At 53.3% G+C, this 13,777-nt stretch overlaps 9 protein-coding genes across 9 annotated transcripts; 3 read left to right on the top strand and 6 right to left on the bottom strand.

The window, feature by feature from the left end:
• Position 1: 1 nt before the first annotated feature.
• On the bottom strand, positions 2 to 2,279 carry H310_13781 (CAMK/CAMKL protein kinase). Its single transcript, XM_008881416.1, has 10 exons — positions 2,029 to 2,279; positions 1,939 to 1,971; positions 1,766 to 1,894; positions 1,671 to 1,709; positions 1,514 to 1,620; positions 975 to 1,465; positions 823 to 922; positions 586 to 778; positions 431 to 529; positions 2 to 378 (listed from the first exon to the last, which is right to left on the bottom strand). Exons 1-10 carry the CDS (start codon positions 2,233 to 2,235, stop codon positions 40 to 42), a joined length of 1,737 nt encoding a protein of 578 aa, XP_008879638.1. The 5' UTR covers positions 2,236 to 2,279; the 3' UTR covers positions 2 to 39.
• Positions 2,280 to 4,578: 2,299 nt separating this feature from the next.
• Positions 4,579 to 6,026, top strand: H310_13780 (ATP phosphoribosyltransferase). Its single transcript, XM_008881415.1, has 4 exons — positions 4,579 to 4,715; positions 4,777 to 4,938; positions 4,985 to 5,141; positions 5,195 to 6,026. Exons 1-4 carry the CDS (start codon positions 4,602 to 4,604, stop codon positions 5,641 to 5,643), a joined length of 882 nt encoding a protein of 293 aa, XP_008879637.1. The 5' UTR covers positions 4,579 to 4,601; the 3' UTR covers positions 5,644 to 6,026.
• H310_13779 (hypothetical protein) lies at positions 5,588 to 6,034 on the bottom strand. The gene has a single exon (XM_008881414.1). It carries the CDS (start codon positions 6,013 to 6,015, stop codon positions 5,800 to 5,802), a length of 216 nt encoding a protein of 71 aa, XP_008879636.1. The 5' UTR covers positions 6,016 to 6,034; the 3' UTR covers positions 5,588 to 5,799.
• A 208-nt stretch (positions 6,035 to 6,242) lies between these two features.
• On the top strand, positions 6,243 to 6,840 carry H310_13778 (hypothetical protein). The gene has a single exon (XM_008881413.1). It carries the CDS (start codon positions 6,321 to 6,323, stop codon positions 6,801 to 6,803), a length of 483 nt encoding a protein of 160 aa, XP_008879635.1. The 5' UTR covers positions 6,243 to 6,320; the 3' UTR covers positions 6,804 to 6,840.
• A 238-nt stretch (positions 6,841 to 7,078) lies between these two features.
• On the bottom strand, positions 7,079 to 7,576 carry H310_13777 (hypothetical protein). Its single transcript, XM_008881412.1, has one exon. The coding sequence runs from the start codon at positions 7,547 to 7,549 to the stop codon at positions 7,148 to 7,150; it is 402 nt and encodes a 133-aa protein (XP_008879634.1). The 5' UTR covers positions 7,550 to 7,576; the 3' UTR covers positions 7,079 to 7,147.
• Positions 7,577 to 7,923: 347 nt separating this feature from the next.
• Positions 7,924 to 8,663, bottom strand: H310_13776 (hypothetical protein). The gene is made up of 2 exons (XM_008881411.1): positions 8,424 to 8,663; positions 7,924 to 8,362 (listed from the first exon to the last, which is right to left on the bottom strand). Exons 1-2 carry the CDS (start codon positions 8,637 to 8,639, stop codon positions 8,054 to 8,056), a joined length of 525 nt encoding a protein of 174 aa, XP_008879633.1. The 5' UTR covers positions 8,640 to 8,663; the 3' UTR covers positions 7,924 to 8,053.
• A 259-nt stretch (positions 8,664 to 8,922) lies between these two features.
• On the bottom strand, positions 8,923 to 11,254 carry H310_13775 (hypothetical protein; the record flags this gene model as incomplete). Its single annotated transcript, XM_008881410.1, has 6 exons — positions 8,923 to 9,487; positions 9,630 to 9,813; positions 9,876 to 10,124; positions 10,179 to 10,630; positions 10,683 to 10,858; positions 10,912 to 11,254. Coding segments are annotated over 6 exons (1,790 nt in total), but the record flags the coding sequence as incomplete, so codon positions are not given.
• A 67-nt stretch (positions 11,255 to 11,321) lies between these two features.
• On the top strand, positions 11,322 to 11,902 carry H310_13774 (hypothetical protein; the record flags this gene model as incomplete). Its single annotated transcript, XM_008881409.1, has 2 exons — positions 11,322 to 11,433; positions 11,514 to 11,902. 2 exons carry the CDS (start codon positions 11,322 to 11,324, stop codon positions 11,669 to 11,671), a joined length of 270 nt encoding a protein of 89 aa, XP_008879631.1. The 3' UTR covers positions 11,672 to 11,902.
• H310_13773 (hypothetical protein) lies at positions 11,723 to 13,023 on the bottom strand (the record flags this gene model as incomplete). Its single annotated transcript, XM_008881408.1, has 6 exons — positions 11,723 to 12,399; positions 12,457 to 12,515; positions 12,562 to 12,659; positions 12,709 to 12,801; positions 12,849 to 12,890; positions 12,934 to 13,023. 6 exons carry the CDS (start codon positions 13,021 to 13,023, stop codon positions 11,723 to 11,725), a joined length of 1,059 nt encoding a protein of 352 aa, XP_008879630.1.
• Between the last annotated feature and the right edge of the window lie 754 nt (positions 13,024 to 13,777).

The raw sequence follows: 13,777 nt of genomic DNA, 5'->3' as shown, positions 1-13,777 counted from the left end.
AGGACAATTGAAACATGTGAAGTTATTTTACACGGTGCACTACCGAGGCTGCATGTGGTGCTGCGGCGACGAAGGTTTCTCGGGGACCTTTATTGACGGAAGCGTGACGGGGGCATGTTCTGCGGACGTCGGTCGAGTGGGGGAGTGGGCAGCGCTGCTTCTGGACGTGATCTCGCACTTGGACGCTGCCTTGTGAAGGCGCTCTCGGTGCTTTGCCGACGGTTGACGGTGATGGTGGTCGAACCAAGGGTGTTCTGCAATATCAAAGATTGTCGGTCTAGTCGCAGCGTCCTCGCAGAGCATGGACTTGAGCAGAGATTTGGCTTCGGACGAGTACGATTCATTGCTTGCCAGAGCAGTGTGCATGGCCGTGACGTTCTACACGTTTACATCAGCAAGACGTATGTCGAGTCATTTTCAATCGAAGTACAGTCTGAACAAGCTTTTGAAAGTGCGCTCGGTCGCTGAGCACGTCGAGATGGTACGCCGTCATCCAAGTCTTGAGGAAAAACGTATTGCCGAGGACAAGCTAGCCGCATCATCCGGTCATGATACCGTGGTAAATACCTCCTGGCGTTCATCTACCTCGAGCAAAATGCATCCAATGCTCCACACGTCGGCTTTTTGGCCATCGTACTGGTCATGCAGCAGCATTTCCGGTGCAAAGAAGCCCGGGCTCCCGCAAAAGTCATACAGCGGCGCTGTGCCCACCTTGGCGCACAGCCCAAAATCAACGATCTTGACCATGTAGTTGTCATGCGTGAACAGAATATTCTCCCTACGTACGCCATGACGCCACGCATCAACGTCATCGTCGCGTACGGCTTGAGGTCGCGATGACAGTAGCCGTGCAGGTGCATATGCTTGACAGCTTCTGCGATTTTGAACGTGATGCGTAATGCAGTGGCCTCCGACACCCCCTCTACCGATCTCGCCATCAGCGCAGCCAGACTACACGAACGCAGCTGCCTTACTGTCGTGTGGCCCAAAAAAGTCAAACAGGTCCTTGCCCCCGCGCTCGGTGACGAGGTAGATAAACTTGGACGTGTGGATGACCTCGTGCACACAGAGGAGGCTCGGGTGGCGTAATGCCGGGTCCGACAGCGCCGCGATCTCAGAGTGCACTCGAACGAGGCCGGTGATGTCGGTGAGTTTGCTCTTGTTGATGGCCTTGAGGGCCAAGTTGGGCGGGGACGGGCAAACGTTGTCGACAGTCGGCGACGACGGCAGAAGCGTAGCCGACCCTCCCGTGCTGCCTTGGTGATGGGTCATGGAAGCAGCGGGATTGCGGCTGCATGAGTACACTGACGCGTATTGGCCTTCACCAAGTGTCCCGTGGATTGTGTAGTCGCCCACGATTGTCACACTTTCAATGATGTCATGGGCCAATGCTGGAATCAGGCTGAGCGACGAGTCGTGCTGGGGCAAGTATTCCCAAAGGATTCGTTGATTCGTATCGGTGACTCTAGCCCAAGGGCCGTGAGAGACACCGCGCCGAGCAACATACAACTACTTGACGTATTGGGCTTGCAGCTCCTGGACGTCGTGCTGGAACTGCTCGAATTCCAAGTGCAGGTTCGAGTAACGGGCCATGGCCGATGTGAGCTCTTGCTGCAGCCTCTGCATCATGCAAGACCTCATTACAACGGCATTTTCAACGTGGACACTACCTCGACTTCTGCCTGATGGGCCTTGGCGCGCTTCTCGAGCTACATAATTCCATCGCGCGTCGTGTGTTTCGTCCGATGGGCTGCCATTTCAGTACCTTAACAACTCGCTTCTTGTACTTGTCCACATCGGCTTTCCACTCCGGCGGGATCTCGCCAGTGTCCGATGGCGTGGGCGGAAACCAAACCCCCCACTCTTGAGGATACACTCGTTTCCTGGATGCAGCCTAGGGCAATCACAGTGACTGGTGTTGCTACTGGCTAGCTGTACCACGTGCTGGGCAGTAGCCATAGACCCCTGGACCTACGACACTCACAAGGTGGGACCGCCCATCAAGAAGCAACCGACGCAGATACTAACTTGAGCAAAGGTCGAGTTGGGGGTGAAGATGTCGACCGTGTGGCCCTTGAACTCCATCACAGTGGCCAGCAGCATGTCCATGGCGTTTGAATCTGGAGTGAGGAGCACAAGCATCTCCATTGGGACGACCTTTGGCGTGTTTGGAACCTCCATTGGCACGCGAGGCGTCAAAGGTATTGCCGGTGCCTCGTCGCCGTCGCCGCTCATCGTGGACCTGGCTTGCGAAACGGCGCCGCGCCACGTCGAAAAACTGTCCTGTCGAAGACAAATAGTGTGAAAGTTGTATCTTGGCGTCACACGAAATCGAAATATTTTTGAGAAACCCTCGATATTTACAAATATCCGAAAATGCATCTGCCAGCTCCATCAGCGGTTGCTCGGGCGTCATGTTCGCCACATCAAGCGTTGCAAAGTCTGTGCTTGGTTGCCGTAAGGAATATTTTCGATCGCATCGATGAGCGCAGCGACTCGCTTCGAGTTGCCGCTTGTGGCCCAACTTGTGCTCCATGAAAAGCCCAGCCATTTCATAGTAGACAGTCGCCGTACGCAATGGCGACGCCAACCAGCGACAGCAGTCCGCACGCAGCCATCTCCTTCCGACAGAATGCAATACACTTGATCTTGGTTGCGGGGGAAATTGGGCTCGTGGACGTCACCGTCGTTCGCGAGGGTTCGCCTGTCGGTACGAGTGAGTGGGCTACGTACGTCATACCGGCCAATATGCTCGTCCTCCAAGACCTATCGAAGCAGATGTGCGGAAGATGGACACCATACTGCGCCATGCACGTACGAACGAGGGCGGTGTCGTCCCCGAACACCATACTCGTTCGACTTGGCGCTGGCTCGCTCGACTGGCCAAGTCGGCGGCATGCGCTGTCGACCTTGTCCTTTGCCATCGTCATGTTCAAGCACTTTCCTGTGGCGAAGTTCGTCGCCACGACGTCGGTTGACCTCTTGCCTAACTGCAAGCTAACGCCCATGCAGCCTGCCCTCGAACGCGCATCATCGATCGAGGACTGGTCCAAGGCACGGAGTCGCAGCAAGAGTCCAAGCGCAGGGGGACCTCAAGAAACTCATCAAGACACCCACTTCCTCGTCATGCTGGGGAACAAGCTGCTTCTCCCTGACGACGTCCGCGCTCCGCCAAATCGACCGTGATGTCGCCCGCTTTGACCGATGGATTTTGACGACGCGCAAGATATCAGACGATAAACCCCCCGACAGGATGCTTCAGCCTCCAACGACTCCAAGCACGACCTCCGATGCCCCCCTTGTGAGCCTTATAACTGAATTCTTTGCACCCAACTCCCCACAACTCAGCTGCTTACGACGGCAGTGTTGATTTTCATCCTTCCCTAGACGTTGCTAATCCATGGCAAACCTGTGACAGAGCCTACACCCATTGCACCGGCCATCGAGCACAACGACGAACATCACAGAGGTTGTGCGACTTCTCGGACTGTCCGAAATTGCCCGAGCTACCACAATCACTTCTGGACGATCCGCAGACGACTACCCCCCCCAGCTGAAGGCATATTCAAAGTGCATACGTTGGAGTTCCCATCGTAATGACCTGTCGGCCCTAGCAAGTCCTCATCGCATGCCAGCACGGTAGCTGCGGCAGTGGCGGGCGGGGTAAAGGAGCTGACCGCTACCTTTGCGGGTGTCGCTGTAATGGGACATGCCATTGGGGGACCAGCGAGAAATATAATCGTTTGCGATGCCCTCGCCAGGTAAAGACTATTCGATTGTTGGCCATCCCGAGGGGCCGATTGCCACAGTCTGGTCGGTCCATACGACTATCTCGTGTCGCTGGTTTCAATACATTTCTGCCTCTTCATGGCAACCCTGGCATTTGTCGAGGAAGGCATAGCCACGCCTTGGCCTTCCCATGGCCCACGTAAGGGCTTCATCCATGCGACCGTGAGTGCATGCCTCTAGGAACCCGAGTCTCAAGCGGCGCCAAAGCGCTCTACATACCCCAGCAAACACCATTACCAATGCGGCATACTTCGTCGCCGCCCCTAGAAACTCACTGGGAATGGTTACATCGGAACATCCAAACGTGCCGTAGATAAATATGTTATTACAGATATACTAAGTTGAAGGTATGGTGAACGTCGGAATCAGTTCAACGATCAACACTCTCTTCAAGAAGGCCGCCGGCGATCACCAAGGGGAGATGGACCACGCTATGAAGGTCGCACGACTGGAATGCTCGAGATAGTTGCAATCCTATACAATGGATTGTCCTCGTCCGGGTAGTCGTGGATTCATTTGCATGTTGAGCAGAGGTGTACGCACTCGCTGTCTAGCCCACAAGAACAAAGTGTGGGTGCAAATTATAAACCACAAGAACCTGCTATCCGGATGCGATTTTATCTCATAACACAACACCCTGTTTTACAGACATAATCAACAGTACGATTGACATTTTAGATCTATTGCTGGAAAAACTGTCCTTAAAATGAGGGATCCATTGCTGGGTATGGTATCCGGATTCCTGGTCCTTGTACCGCGCGATCCATGGAAACGCCATACTCCTTTCATTCCGGAATTTGCCGCCAGTAGATATGGCCGACATGTCCTCTACCGAGAACAACCTTCTCTTCGCAGTGCCAAAGAAGGGACGCCTGCATGACCAGGTCGTCAAGTTCCTCAACGGTGCTGGCCTCGATTACACTCGGGTACGTCAAAGCACCATGCATGCTGATGTGTTCATGGTTGATCAACCCGTTCCGATCGTAGCCTCACCGTTTGGATATTGCGCACTGCTCGTCGCTTCCAGTGACTGTTGTGTTCTTGCCCGCATCGGACATTGCTGCATACGTCGGCGAGGGTAATGTGGATCTCGGCATCACCGGACAAGACATCATTGCGGAGAGTCAAACCACTGTCAATGAACTCATGGTAACCCCGAGATCGCCGCGATTGAACCTTGCTCACGATGTGCCAGAACCTGGGATTTGGCAAGTGCTCACTGTCCGTGCAAGCGCCCATCACGAGCGCCATCAAGGATCCTGCGCTACTTGCGGGAAAGCGCATTGTCACATCATTCCCCAATGTAGCACGTGAATACTTCAAGCAATTTGAAGTTCCCGGCAAGCCCACTCGTGCGTGGATCTCGTACTCGTGGATCATTGCATCTTCATGCGCCGTCTCGTAGATATCAAGTACGTGGGGGGGTCCGTTGAGGCTGCCTGTGGACTGGGTTTGGCCGACGGGATTGTCGATCTCGTCGAAACAGGAACGACGATGAAGGCTGCGGGGCTTGAGATCGTGAGCAACATCATGAAGACGGAAGCCGTGCTGATTTCGAACCCCAACACGAAGCACCGAAAGCTCGTGAACAAGATTCATCAGCGACTCCTCGGATTTCTCTTTGCCCAGAAGTACCGCATGATTTCGTACAACATTGCGCGGGAAAAGCTCCAAAAAGCAATTACGATTACTCCTGGTCGCAAAGCGCCGACGATCAATCCGCTCCTGAACGAGGACTTTTGTGCAGTGTCGGCAATGGTCCCTCGCAACGACGTCGCCGATATCATGGACGACCTCCACGAGCTCGGTGCGACCGATATCTTCGTCCTCGACATCGAGAACTGTCGGGCATAGAGATTTGAGTGATAAAGATGTAATGAACGTGCCATTACACTATGGAGATCCCGTAAGGCTGGGTCCGATGCATGGCATTACGCATGAATACGCGAGTTTGGAGCACCATCGACGAAACTTGCGCATAGAGGAAAGCATGTGCAGGGGGAAGCAATTTCATTTGTGCCACAGTCGCAGCCACCCTGCTGCCAGTTTGTTGGTTTGCTCGACTGTTTGCGTCATTTCTTCGATATTGTCGCTCAGCTGACGCAGGGACTCGTTAAAGACTTTGATGGACCTAGTACTCGCTTCGTATTCCTTGATCTCTGCGACCATCTTCCTCTTTGTAGCAGTGGTGGGCGACGTCGGCGGCGGCACTTCAGTGTCGTTCATGTCGCTTCCTGTGTTGAGAATTCAACATTGCCTCGAATTCCACCAATCAGATGAACTCAATCACTACGATTGGTTAATTTATAACACTGCTCAGCATTGATTGGTTCGCTTCAAACTAGTGTAAAAGAATTGGATACACTACTTTAAATTTGTACTGGAAAACTGTATATATATCACGCTAATATCTAAAGTGTATAACACTATTTGAAGGCCATCACACTGAAATAGGCCAATCAGAAGGCAGAAGTGTGGACCACCTCCATTGTTGGCCCACGAGCAATTGCGACTGCAGTCCATCCTGCCCCATGTTCGCCACCGGTCGGTCCTTCGTCATCTCCATCGCTGCGCCGTTGCGCGTTGCCAGCAACCGTCAAATCAACCGCAAGCTTAAGCACCCTGCGACCCTGCGCAAGATCGCACGTAAGGAAGCTGAGAACCCTGTCGAGTGCGTGCTTCCACCTTTGAAGTACCAACCGACGTACGTCCCTGAAAAGGTGAGCTTCAACGGTTGGTCCCCTGCGCGCGCGGAAGGACCTTTGGAAGGACTTCCGTTCCATGTGAAGCGCACAGCGACTGGATTGCAATTGCCTGTGTACCGTGACTACCGCAATGGCCGGACGCGCGTCATTACGATCGTCCGTCGCTTCCACGGCGACGAAGCAGCGTTGCAACAAGAGCTGTCGACTGTGTGCCAAGGCAAGGCCGTTGTCAGCCGACCTGGCCGACTGGAAGTCGTGGGAGACTACTCCGCCGCTATCAAACAGTACTTCACCGGGTTGGGGTTTTAAATGTGAATATACAAACCCGAATTGTACTCTTCGGAACCTGGCTTTTCCTGCGACCCCTGCTTCTTGCTGAGCCACCCTTCCTACACCATCGAGCCGCAATCGGGATCAAATGCACTCAGTTCCATGGTACCCAGCCAACTTTTCAAGCTCTGTCGAACACAAAAAACCCTGCATGCTCCTTGGACCCCACTCACTGCATCGCTCTATCGAATATGGGCAGCTTTGTACGCCAGCATGCGATGGAGTGATATGTACGTGGAAGTTCCTCCATCAACGCCAAGAGTTATGCAGCCAGCTTGTTGTGGTTTTGGTTTTACTTAGTATGATATCGACCATGGATTGTCCTACTTGGTACGCTTCTTGTTCTTCTTGGACTTCTTCGGGGTCGACTTGGGCTCCTCAACGAACTCCTCGCCGTCATCCTCGACCCACACGATGCCGAATTCGTCCATGTGATGCACAAATTCATCTTCCAGGTGGCCACGGACATATGCCGTTCGCAATTCTTCCAAAGGGAACTGGATGCCGTGCAATTCCGTGGGGAACGGCGACGTAGATGGCACGACAAACTTGGACAACACTTCCGTGACATTCACACCGGCGCCGTGCGACTCGGACACGGACTGCACCACTTGCAAAATGTGTTGCTGGTCCTTCACCGTGAACATCTTCTTATTCCACGTCGACATCACTCGCACGCCTTGACGGCGCCACAGCCCTCCGAGCATCGTCATCGCAGCGCTCATCTCACTTGGAATATGTCGGACCAACCAATTGTGTCCCTTCACACGAGTGCACCAATCACAACCCGCAATTGTACTTTTAGTAGTACTATAGGTTGCCACCAAGAATGGCAGGACTACTACTCCACTTACTATTAGTAAGATAGTCGTCTAGACAACCACGATCTCGAAATGGTGAAGTAGTTGGCTGCGACGCGGTGACCACCGCCTTAACCTCCTAGCTGACGAATGTCATGAAGGACATCTCCTAGAGAGATTGCGATTGCTGAATAGCTCAAGCCATGGCCAGCATGTGTATCCTTTCGTCACTCCGATCACTATGAGAGAAGCGACGAAAGGAACGAAATCATAACAGCGACGGAGCACGAGGAAACTGATGGGCTGGATGCAATGGCAATTCCACAATGGAGTCAGCACACTGTGACAAGATCGCATGTTGAGAGCATTATTCACATGCATACTGTGAATGGAAAGGGATTTATCGAAACGGGGTGGATTCGATTTGGCTTAGATGGATTTGGTGTCCATGGGGGCTCGGTATCCACTGATGACTTGAGGCACGGCGGTGTATACGCTTTGTTGAGAGTACACCATGATTTCTGCTGGGGGAGGACTTCGCATGAGCTCGGCACGGTAAGAGAACGAACGCTGGATCGCAATGTACGTCAGGTAGATTTGGAAAATGTACGACACTGTGCCGAGGACGATGACGACCCATCCCCAGGACGTGATCACGGGCCACTCCGATACGACGACAACCAGGACGATCGACGACAGCACTTGTAAGAACAGGATGAAGCAATTCCCAAAATAGTACTACAAGCACACGGTCGATCAGCTCCCAAATTCATCGATATAGCATACTATGAGGACGTACGAATTGAATAAAGCTGACTTTGCTCTGAACAACAGGGGTCAGGGTCCCGTAGTACCCGACGGCGGCAACCAACAGGCCAAACAGGCCTGCCCACCACGTCAAGTACGTGAACACAAACGACGCGAAGAAGACCGCAATCTGGACAACCGCAATTTGGCTGCATGGCTCGCGGTGCTCGTACAGGAAGTGCGCTTGGGCAGATTCGTAGTCGTGCATGGTGCTCGGCGGGTCAAAATCGAATGTGCCGGATGGATCTTGAAAGATCGCAGTTGTGTTGACCAATCACAGCGCAGGACGAGAGCGACCCTTCTACTTTAGAAAAAGAGCACGAGTATTCTTTATATTTACTTGATCATTGTATGATCTGGCTCGGAACAAAAAATACCTTCTACAGTTGAAGCACGTACGTAAGAAATAAATAAAAAAAAATGTAGTTCAAATGAATATTGATTTTAAAAAAGCATTATTCGAAAAGTATCGCGGACAGTCATATTTGCATGCCACATGAGTAAGTCCGATTGGTGAGCACAATCCAATATGTAGCGACTGCGGCGGCACATGAGCACGACGAAGAAAGACCTTGCTACACAACTGCGCGGCGCATCTTCGGTGCCAATGCGCTCATATGCGTGTATGTTAACGCACTATTCAATGGCTATGGTATGGTTGAGCTGAATTTTAGAGGGAGTTCATTCCGTACACGTCAACCAGGATGTTTGCAAGCATGTCCGCCAGACTCGGGTCGGACATGGCAACGAGTACCAACTCCTTTTCAACCGGGAGAAAGTACGGCAGCGTCGCAGGGGCCAATGCTAAATTCGACAATACTCCCACAGCCAGCCGTGCCGATTCTGCTCGACCGATGCACGACGTCATGACAACAACAAGACGTCGCATAGCAGCGGGCAGCGTTGCAACTGCGACTCGCACAACGTCGTGGCGATCCGTGAGGAGGTAAAGAAGATGAAGCATGCAGTCGCGAACCTCCACGTCGATGTTTTTCGACTCTGGCTCGCCGTCCCATCCCTTGGAGGCAAATACCATCCCCATGTTCGCGCCGACTTCTACAAGTATCAAATCGTTCAAACAACTCCCTTTCAAATATCCATCAAAATAGTATCAAAACAGTCGGTCGCTGGGGAAAAATTCGCCTCATTGACATCTCAAAACTTGCCATGTCCTAATTCCAATGCATGTTGGACGTACCAGAGGTGTATGATGCCTGGCCTTCCTCCCACGGCCCTGACCACGTTGGCAGCGCCTCGTCGAGGTCGCCGTAAGGATCATCGTCGCCATTCGAATGGATATTCTCGTCGTCATCGTCATTGTCATACTGACATTGCCCCGCCGCGACGTCGTCGTCGTCGTCGTCGTCTTGGAGCCACCCGTCCTGCGACAACGCCCTCGTGTAACGGAATGTCTCCTACTAATAGTAATCCTACAATGACGAACCTGGCGGTTTCGGCTGCACCCCTCGACAATGCGCGCCAAGAGCAACCGGAACGAAGCATGGCGCAGGATGCGGTCAGCGCAAGCAGTGGACCGCCTTTTTAGCCACTGCGCAAGCACCTGCGCGGCCCGCAGCACGGTCGCGCGATGCTCAGAAGAGTCGAGCAGTGTGCCCACAACGACGTCGATTAGAGCGTCCGAGACAGTGGTGGAGTTCGGGATTGAAGGAGACGGCGTATTGTGCGACGCCAGCTAGGCACACCAATAGAGCTGAGCGAGGACTCGTAACTCTAGATGCGAGCGTACCTGCACGGCGATGTCCCACAGGAGATCGACAGCTTCTCGAGCAGGCATGTCGGGTTGGGATTGCTTGAGGGCAACAGGCAGCAGATCCAGGACCGCTGAGTGCGATGCCAGAACGGTCTGGTTGTCGGGGATCATTGCAAGGTTGCGAAGAATATGAAGGACGCGGCAAGTTCGATCGGCTTGCATCACAGGATGCTCGAAAACACTGACATCATTGACGTCATCGGGGTTCATGGATGAGGACAGGAGAGATGGGTCGGCATGCGTCGAAGAGAGATGGATTTGGCGGAGAAGAGCGTCAAGGAGACCAGGAACATGTGCGAGAAGGAGGTCACAGTCGGGGTCTTTGGGCGACCCGAACGAGAGCACGATGAGTTGGTTGAGCGCCCACTCGACGTGATCGGGCAAATTCGAGTCTAGCGCGAGCACGAATCGATGCATCACGCCCAAATCTGTCGAGAATGGAACAAGGAGAATCTCGGTGAAGATGGGAGGTAAACGTACCGGAGAGTTGGTTGCGATGAGTCTTCAATCGCTTGGTGACGACTGGGAGCGGTGTCTGGCGGACGCTCGTGGTGAGTTGAATCTCTGCATGCGTTGCGATCGGTTCGGTTGTTTCATCACTGGTGTCACGATGTCGCTTTGGCCCGATCTGGTGGGCTTCAAAACCTCGCAGCCACCTACGCAGACAAGGGCATGTTCGTGAAGGACGGGGGAAACCAAACACTCATACGTAGCGTATAAAGCTTGGAGTTTGGTCGGGGCGATTTTCAACTTCATGGAGAGGGCGACACTTGGCCAACGAGCGTTCTTAGAGACAGCGTCGTACCCGCCTTTGTCTACCACTTCTTCGTACAACTGAACAAGGTCGATACTCCGTGGGATGTTGAGCGTGAGATCGGGGACCGTAGGAAGGGCTTGTTGCTGCAGATGTGGTGATACCTTCTGGTAATATGCCAAAAGACTCTGAAGGATGCGTGACTTGCCCATGTTTCCGCGACAAAGCAACTGAAGTTCCACCCATTGCTTCGATCCACCACCGCCGGGGCCTGCTGGACGACCTTGTTGCATCATGGCCAACTCGGGATTTTGGAGCCGATTATCCGGATCGCATCTATCCGGAAGTCCTTCCACATTTGAATTATGGCGGAGGAACTGGCGCAGCTCGAGCAACTGCGCGCGTCGTCGCGGGACCTGGTGACCTTCTTGGAGCAAGTATGCGAGGAATTCGATATGATCCAAGGCGAAAATGAGAGTACGTAGCATTTCTAGGCATGTTATGTCTCCCATGGATACACTTTCCTGCTTTATGGACAAGCTATGTGACATCGGTAGAAGCATTACGTATCATGGAGAACTGGGCGGCGGTGTTTCAGGCGGCGAAGGGTGTCGCGCGGATACAACTTGCCCAAGATGGGTTGTCTGGCAGTTTTCGAAGGGACGCCGTGACAGCATCGACCGCAACTCCCTCCGACGCCAAGCTAGATGGATGATGTCCTTCATTACAATGCAGCTACCTTATGAAGACACTCCACGCGTCCTTGTCACTCGTGCAAGTCGACGTCATGAAAGTTCTCCTTTTCCGATGCGGCCATAGGTGCAACGGACGACGAAGCCGAAGAGGTTACTTGTCCGTCTAACTCGACCAGGATGTTGTTCGCGCTGACCTTTCTCGTCCGTGCCAAATCGCCGAGCGATTCCGTCGGGCGGACCACGTCGTCGCCATCACTGCCATGTTTCTTGATCCACTCGGCCTTCCATGCGGCGATCTCTGCCGACGACGGCTGCGCTGAACTCTCCTTGGACGAATGCACGACAGAGGCCGTATGGCCGACCTTAGACTTGCTGGCTTTGCGATCCGAAGCTACTGTGGTCGCGATCGAGTCCTTGTCGTTTTGGGCTGGCGACTTGGGGCCATTCTTTTTTGCGCCGAGGGCTTTGGACCCTCGGCACTGGCACCGCAAGAGCCGAATGCACCGGTTGTTCGCGCCGTATTTCAGGATATAGTCGTACGTGCCCATGCGAAGGACGAGTAAGTACACATGGAACGCTGTCAGGGCGCCATACGCCACCGCGAGCAAGATGCACACAATGTTGTGGATCCAGAGGGCGGCCAACGACCCCGACGCGCTCATAGTCGGGTCGTGCGCCACGATTTCTGCATGCCATGTCGTCGCCATGACGATACCAATGATCGCTTGGTATGCTGTCATCACCGTGCCTGCTCAGGGTCCACACGTTTAGCGGCACATCAAGTCGCGGTCGACGGGTTCTTTACCCGTAACGATTAAGATGAAGAAAGGCTCGTAGTTGATGTCTCCAATGCATGTATTGAGCCTGGATGGGCAATGAATAGAACTGCGGTGAATCTGGAAACGAGTACCAAGTGCAGTGGTGGTCGAGGCCTGGGCTGTTCTTGTTGCACACAGTGCAATATCGCGTGGGTTTGGAAGGCACTGGGACACACCATTTGGCCACGACCTGCATCAACCAGATGAGCTAGAGCAATCGCGCGGTCGAGTGAACGAACGGTAGAGCTGGCGGGGTTGCGCATTTCACAGAGGAACCAGCACACGCCGAAGATAGTCAAGAGCACGCCGTATGGGATCAGCACCCACAATGGCTAGGCTTGGTCAGAGATGCCAATGATGGATGCACCTGTAGCGTTACCTCGAGGTCGTGGAGGTACGACGTTGTGAGCGCAACAAACGCCTGGAAGGATCGCAGTGAGGTAATGGGACAGACGAACACGTACGGCAATGAGCACTGGCTGCAACACCCAGCTGGTCACTTGATCGCGCGAGAACGGGCGCTGGAACCCCTGGATGCGCGTCACGCGGGTCATGTTGGCACTCACACGTCGGTCGAATGTGCTTGGCCAGCTCCATCCCTCCAAACCTATATTTAGCCGTCGTTCAAATCCAGGGCCATTGGTCAAAATTCAACAAATCCACGATTTTATCCTTTCTAACCAATCAATGACTATACCTGATTTCAGCATTCGATTCGATAAAATAAAAGGTATTTCTCAAGATCGTCGAACGAGTGAAAATATTTCTTGCGATCCTCCAATGGTCGTGAGGTATTTTTATTCCAAATCGTCCACCGCGGCATGATTGGCTAAAAGTCTCTTGAGCTGGAGGACGCGGCATGCCTGGCATGATCCATGATGGACGGGGTGTCCATGAGTAAAGTTCGAAAGTCGCTGGGTCATACCGCTCAGCTGCTGTCGCGCTCGGTGTGGCGCCGTGGACAGCAGGTGCGGTTCGTGGTTGCTGGGGGCCGCTGAAAAACCCACCTGGTACAAACACTTCCAAAGTTTTAAGTGCATGAGGCATTTAGCCAATCCTGCTGTGGTGGACGATGTGGAATAAAAAATAAATACCTCAGGAACGTTCAACATCACGAGAATTTTTTCCCTCGTTGGACGAATTTGAAAAATGCATTAAAATCAAGTTAAACCAGCTAAGCACGTGCATGGTGATTCAAAGTCGCGCAACTCATAGGAAGCATTCCCTGCATGCGCGTGGTGGAGGCGGCAGGGAGCCGCCGCCGCTTATGCGATGGAAGTCATGGAGAGGACTACCACCACACGGACG

The sequence above is a fragment of the Aphanomyces invadans genome (assembly GCF_000520115.1).
Source record: "Aphanomyces invadans strain NJM9701 unplaced genomic scaffold supercont1.56, whole genome shotgun sequence".
Classification (NCBI taxonomy): domain Eukaryota; phylum Oomycota; class Saprolegniomycetes; order Saprolegniales; family Verrucalvaceae; genus Aphanomyces; species Aphanomyces invadans.
Note: the sequence above shows the minus strand (reverse complement) of the source record. Positions and strands in the feature narration are given on the sequence as shown.